The following is a 6,815-nucleotide window of genomic DNA, read 5'->3' as shown; positions in this document are numbered from 1 at the left end:
GCCTGAGCGACGAAAAGGAGTTCCCAAAGATCGCCCAACAATGCTTCGCGCTGGATCTCTCGTCTTGGACTTTGCTACGGATCCTCTCGTCCGGTCCTCCTCCTGGAGGTGACCCTGCCTACTCAATTCCCCCGCGGAGCCCCCCCCCCCCCATATCTTGGAGATACGGCGAGATGTGTGAGCACTTGGTGACACAACGACAGCGATGTGGAGGCGGCTCTGATACCACTTGTCACAGACCTAGCCATTCGGCTGTCACACTTGGTTCATACGGCGCTTCATCCCCATAGAGCCAGCCTTATCCAACGAGGCAATGCACTGGTTTCGCCCTGCCTTGGGCTCACCAGGGGATCGGCTCCAGAATCCGACCAGTGTGTAGCCAACTCCCTTCTTCGACGTTAAGTCCCCAACTAGCGACAAGCTCCCCAAACTTAACCGGGCCGGCCTGCCTGAACCCCTCGGAAGGAGCAGCCATATATCTCCCACACCTTCTGGCCTTGGAGTAATCTCACGTCTGCATGAAACACATATAACCAACGATGCCCACAGTAGACACTCTCGAAAATGGGACATGTTAATATGCTTCAGGATAATTTGGACCACCCTCTCCTTTATCCAATTCCTTTGCCTTGCCTTTACTTTTTTTGTTTGAATGTCCTGAATTTGTCCCATTTTGAATTTCCACACTAGTAGGTGCTTCACAAGAATTGGATCCTCCCTCCGAGATTCGTAAGGGTTCAATACTTTCTTGCCTCATTGCAGCGATGGTAGTGGCTTTACAACTTTTTGTTGCTTTTTATCTCTTTTCTCACCTTTCCATGAGCTCTAGATTAACAATAAAAAGATAATAAAGTAATGATTATCAAACAAAATCTTATATAAGTATTTAAGACAGTGAATATAAGGCTTAGCTTACTTCTCCAACAGCCATTGTTGTTAGCAAGAGTGTATCCCAAGCCTTCCACACGAACTTCACTATAGAAATCATACAAACAGAACATTAACACCAAATCAGCCCAGATGCAAACAAAAATTTAAGATGTCTTGCAGAATTTGTACTTGTACTGGTACATCAAATAAACACAACCACAAATACAGTCATTCAAAACATGTAGAATCTTATGATTCAAATAAGAATAGATTTACCTGGAGAAATAGAATGAAGTTGTCAAAGTTGATAGTAATTAAACTTCATCAGTGTCTTTAGTGTCTTCACTATCTTCATCAGTCTGTTCAGTAAAGAAATATTGATATAATTAATAAGCATAATGTCTTGTGTACTACTAAAGTAAATTCAATTGAACACAAATCAAAGAGAGCTAACAGATTCGTATGAATATCTAAAAATATAACATTAATTAAGTTACCGAAGCATAATTTGTCATTTCACCACTATCACGTCTCAGACAATCTTCATCATCAAGATTGTGGCCGAGTTGTGATACATCAAATGGAGCACATGGTATGTACTCAATCTCAGTAAGATCTTCACCCTCGTAAAAACTGCTTGGTGGCACTTTCAGTACTACATACCAATTTGATGTCTTACTCTCTCTTGAGTAAAATATTTGTTTTGCTTGTGAAGCAAAAATAAATGGGTCCCTGTCAACGCACTTTAAAATCATGATAAGATAATTTCCCTTATAACACCATAGTAGTGTACCTTCTCGAAAATATGTTAGAATATTGTACTACGTACATCTTCCCAATGTTTCAACGTTTGTTTCTTTTTTCCTTCAATAAATAATAAAACAATTAAAAAAAGATAGAGTTATACACATAAGTAGTGGGAGAAAATTTATCTCATCATCTATTATTTTTATTTTTTATTTTTTATTTTTATTTACAATTACAACCATTGTCTAATATATTTTGTAGATTTAGAGTTTTAATAAATAAAGGATAAATCTGAAATATCTTGGTTGGGCGGTTGCAAATGGCAAATTTCCTTAATATATAAAGAAAGATATGTTTCCTTAATATATGTATTATACACATGTACTATATTTATGTAATATCTTTTCTAACGTACTACCATCATGACACACTCCATGTGTATTGTATTTAGACTGAATTGTAGGGTCGTGTTTTTCTCTTTCTTTTTCTCATTATATTTTTTCTTTTTATTTTTATATTTTTCAAATTACAATCATATCCTTCAAACCATAGCTAGATAGATTTTGAAATTTCATAAACTTTGAGCAATTTGGCTAGTTCAAATATTTAACCAGTCAACATGTCAATTATTCTTCTGGCTTTATTAATAGAAAATTTATAGGCATAAACGTATACATGTAAACTTTTAAGCATACACATATACGTATAATTTAGACTTTAGAATTTAATCTACATAATATAAATCGTATATGTAATACAGGTACGTAATATAGTTACACGTACACGTGAAAAGCGTAGCATTTACTGTTTTATCTTCGTAATATAAATCTTATACGTAATATGCTTGTATTGCATGTACGTAATACACGGACACGTATGCATAAACTAGGGTTTATAGTTTAGAATTTATATGTAGATTATAATATGAATCCCATATGTAATATTAATTACCTGTATTACGTGACGTAATATGTCATCTCCCATACATTATATAAAAGAAGACAATCAAGCCAGCTAATGAAAACTTCAAGTCGTCGTCATTGGTTGTACCACAATCCATTATAAGCATCATTAATATATTAATATTATCATCGGTTGCATTGAGAGAGAGAGAGAGAGATATATATATATATATATATATATATATATATATATATATATATAGTCATTGTGAGAAATAAAAAAGAAGAAGAACCGAACTACCGAAGATTCATGAGTTGGAAGCATGGGAGACCAAGGGGTGATCATCCTTCCAAGCTTGCTTGTATGTCTGTTCATGATTCTCTTGATTTTCATCATCAACATCCTTCGCAAACAATGGTGGAATCCGATTCGCTTACAGAATCTGATGGGTTTTCAGGGAATCAAAGGTCCTTCTTACAGACTTATTCATGGAAACAACAAAGAAATTTCCAACATGAAAAGGAAAAGAGGCAGCAGCACAGTCGATCAATCTCCCTATACTACTTTAGGCTCGCACGATACATTTTCTCAAGTTCATCCTCATATTCAATCATGGACCAAGACATATGGTATTTTATGGTGTCTCTTATGTTCACATATAGGATTTGAAGTTCCTAATAATTCTGTTCTGAAATCTGAACATTTATATGCATGCAATTTCATGCAGGGAAAAATTACCTCCAATGGAATGGTCGTCAAGCTCAGTTGGTGATTACGGAACCTGAGTTGTGCAGAGAGATACTAGAGAACAAAGATGGATCATTTACAAAGCTTATGCCCCCTAGCTATATAAAGAAGCTAAAAGGAGTTGGTATCCCAAGATCGGTGGGTGCAAAATGGGTGAAGCTGCGAAAACTGGGAAACCATGCCTACCATGGAGAGAGTTTAAAGGTAAAATTTTACTGTCATCGCATGTGATATTTATTTTGTAGATAGAGCCGTACATTTTATGTTACTTTGCCAAAGTTGAACAATGTATGAATGCAAAAACTCAGATTAATGATCCGAGTAGCTCGCCTTTTAGGCCTTCATTAAAAAAAATTAAATATATATAATCTATGCATGGTGTCACCAAAATTAAACTAGCTATTTAAATTTGGAAATAATTTGGCGGTATGTATCATGTATCCATTATTTTCATGAGTTGTATTTACATGCCAATCACAATAATGAACCAATGAGTAACTTAGTATTGACAAATTAATTGTGTGATCATCGATCTGCTCTCTTTTTGTTTTATCCACACCCTATAGCTAGTTCAGTAACCTCTCATATTTATAAAAATTCATCACTATTATAAATAAAATCCTTGACTAGAGTACAAGAGATGTCAATCAAATACTGAAGGCCTAAAATTAGTAATTTGCATGTACCATCACATCCACTAGAGATTCTTAACAGTACTTGCACTAAAAGGGGAAAAAACGTACAGTTCCTACATTAGAATTGCAAATTACTTGCATCCATGCCCTTAGAACTATTTTCTAATTGCACGCTTATTTTACCAGAGTATGATTCCAGCAATGATAGCTAGTACCGAAACATTGTTAGAAAGGTGGGGAAATCATGACGGCAAAGAGATTGATGTGTTTGAAGAATTTAAGTTGCTGACATCAGAAGTGATTTCGAGGACAATATTTGGCAGCAGCTACTTAGAAGGATTAAGCATTTTTGAGAAGTCAATCAAGTTAATGTTTTCCTTTATATTCAAGAGTCCTTTCAAACTCAGGCTCCCTGGCATCAGGTATCTGCCTTCAAATTCTGATTTCAGTTGGAAATATAGAAGGATATATTTTCGATGCTGTTATCTAACTTGTTCTGGTGTAAGACTAATTGGATAATAATGGTTCATATGAATGAGAACTTTTTAGAAGTAAATAAGGGTATTAGATGTGAAAACAGCAACATGCATGGCCGGGCATGTGACTGGAATTAAAAGGAGGCGAAGACACTGCTTTGATGGTCAATTTTATCTAAATTTTATAAATTCTTTTGCAGTAAAATTATCAAAACCAGCGATGAGGTCGGATCTGAGAAGCTTGAAAAAGAAATACGTGATAACATACTATCTATTGTTCAGAAACGAGAGAAGGCAATGAGAGCTGGAGGAGAAGGAAACAACTTTGGGAGTGATTTGCTTGGGTATCTGTTAAGGACTTGTCATGATTCGAATGATAATAACAGGATCTTACTCGAGGAGTTGGTGGACGAGTGCAAGATTTTGTATTTTGCCGGACAAGAAACCCTAGATGTTCTAACTTGGACCGTCTTTCTTCTTGCCCTCCATACGGATTGGCAAGAGGAAGCCAGAAAGGAGGTCCTAGAAGTATTTGGAAAACAAGCTCCCAATCCTAATGACATATTCAAGCTAAAAACTGTAAGCCCTCGATACTGGAGACTAATATTAGAGAAAAGTAATGTACTTAATATATCACGTACATGCTCCGGTTGATTTGAAACCACGATCCCAGCTTGCCATGCCTGTCATAAATGAGAAAACCAATTCAATATTGTTTTCAAACACTTACTAATCGAGTTCATGCCAATTAATGCGAAATTGGGAGTAGAAGTAAAGTTTTTTAAAAAAACTTGAGATATGTATTAATTGGTTTAACCTTTCTGAATGCATGCAGATGAGTATGATCATCAACGAGTCTCTAAGATTATATCCTCCCCTCGTTTCCCTAGTAAGGAAAGTTGAAAAGGAAGTTAGACTAGGAAACCTCATTATCCCTGCTGATGTTCAATTGCTCATCCCAACCCTTGCATTCCATCATGAGCAACAGTTTTGGGGACCAGACGTACACCTATTCAAACCGGAGCGATTTTCAGAAGGGATTGCTAAAGCTACAAGTAACAACAGAGCCGCATTCTTACCCTTTGGAATGGGACCTCGAACGTGTGTGGGCTTCAACTTTGCGACGACGGAGGCAAAGATTGTTCTGTCAATGATTCTACAACGCCACACCATCACCATTTCCCCGACTTATGTTCATTCGCCGCGTGAGTTTATTACAGTTCAACCAGAAAATGGTGTACAAGTAGTTCTGCACTCACTATGATCGAAATGTGAAAGACGTTGTCAAATACGAATGTGTAATTTGCCGGTGGTGTGTGGACTGTGGAGTATCCAAACATGAAGGCCTTGGGATATGATGAGTTCTGCAGAGATTATTGATGTTATTGAGTGCCCGTGTTGGCGGGTATGGAATGAAGTTCATCACTACACCATAAAAAGCATTTAACAACACGTAATGTATATTGTCAAAAGTAATTGACAACGTTCCGCGCATGTTGTAGATGTCCCTTAAAAATCTAAAAGGTTTAACAACACGACTTGCACGTTGTAAAAAAAATATGATGCACGTTGTTGTATTATTTTAACAACGCACAGTGCTTGTTGTCGTAACCTTTCAACAACAAACAGAATGCACGTTGTGCTTTTTTACAACACACATTGCATTTGTTGTAAGTTTACAACAACATGCATCTTGCAGGTGTACTTTTTAACAACAAGTTATGCATGTTGTTGTTCGTTTTCAACTACATGCCCGACATGTTGTTGTAAGTTTTCTACAACACAACATGTATGTACTTATTTTACTGAATGTGTTGTTATAGCATTTCAATATAATTGTATGTCACACCCATTTTGCTGGGCTCTTATTTACTTCAACTTTGCATACATTCATCATACCATACTTAACTACAAATGCATCACTATATTACTACACACTTTAAACATAAGAAATATATATATATATATTTCTTATAAGATTTCTTACATTATCCCTGAGAAAATACAAGTCATAAACAAAACAAACTATATGTAAATTAAAGAATCTCAATTTTGATATAAAATTATAAATTGCTAATATTCTAAGAAGGTAGTCTCGCCGCATGGTACCAATTTGATACACCATGCCAACTTTATAGCTGCTGCAGCACCAGATGAAATTCTCACTTGCGAAGTATCTTAAAGATTAATGTCTACAAGATATTAAGTTTAACTTGAAGGCCTTCTTTTAGCGCATGCGGCTTAGCAGTTTCAATTGCTTCCTCATCGGATACCTACATTATATCAAAAATAAGAACTAGGTTGAGATTATATAAATATCTAGATACACTCAAAGGAAGAAATTCCAAGGTATAAACTAAAGAATCATGAGTGAATATCTTTACATCCTAACACTACCAAATCATGTTGGTCATCTCAATAACACATGATTCCTATA

General features: G+C 35.9%; 1 protein-coding gene across 1 annotated transcript; it reads left to right on the top strand.

The window, feature by feature from the left end:
* The first annotated feature begins 2,839 nt into the window (after positions 1 to 2,839).
* On the top strand, positions 2,840 to 5,647 carry LOC126791371 (cytochrome P450 CYP749A22-like). The gene is made up of 5 exons (XM_050517817.1): positions 2,840 to 3,149; positions 3,248 to 3,471; positions 4,089 to 4,324; positions 4,579 to 4,957; positions 5,214 to 5,647. The coding sequence occupies exons 1-5, from the start codon at positions 2,843 to 2,845 to the stop codon at positions 5,640 to 5,642; spliced, it is 1,575 nt and encodes a 524-aa protein (XP_050373774.1). The 5' UTR covers positions 2,840 to 2,842; the 3' UTR covers positions 5,643 to 5,647.
* Positions 5,648 to 6,815: the final 1,168 nt, after the last annotated feature.

The sequence above is a fragment of the Argentina anserina genome, chromosome 4, assembly GCF_933775445.1.
Source record: "Argentina anserina chromosome 4, drPotAnse1.1, whole genome shotgun sequence".
Taxonomy (NCBI): Eukaryota; Viridiplantae; Streptophyta; class Magnoliopsida; order Rosales; family Rosaceae; genus Argentina; species Argentina anserina.
This window is presented reverse-complemented; position numbering and strand designations above follow the sequence as displayed.

Excerpts from the sequence above, each read along its gene's own strand:
- LOC126791371 (XM_050517817.1), top strand. The coding sequence starts at position 2,843 with ATGGGAGACCAAGGGGTGATCATCCTTCCAAGCTTGCTTGTATGTCTG. Across the intron at positions 3,150-3,247 it reads ATCATGGACCAAGACATATG|GGAAAAATTACCTCCAATGG; the intron begins GTATTTTATGGT and ends AATTTCATGCAG. Across the intron at positions 4,958-5,213 it reads ACATATTCAAGCTAAAAACT|ATGAGTATGATCATCAACGA; the intron begins GTAAGCCCTCGA and ends GAATGCATGCAG.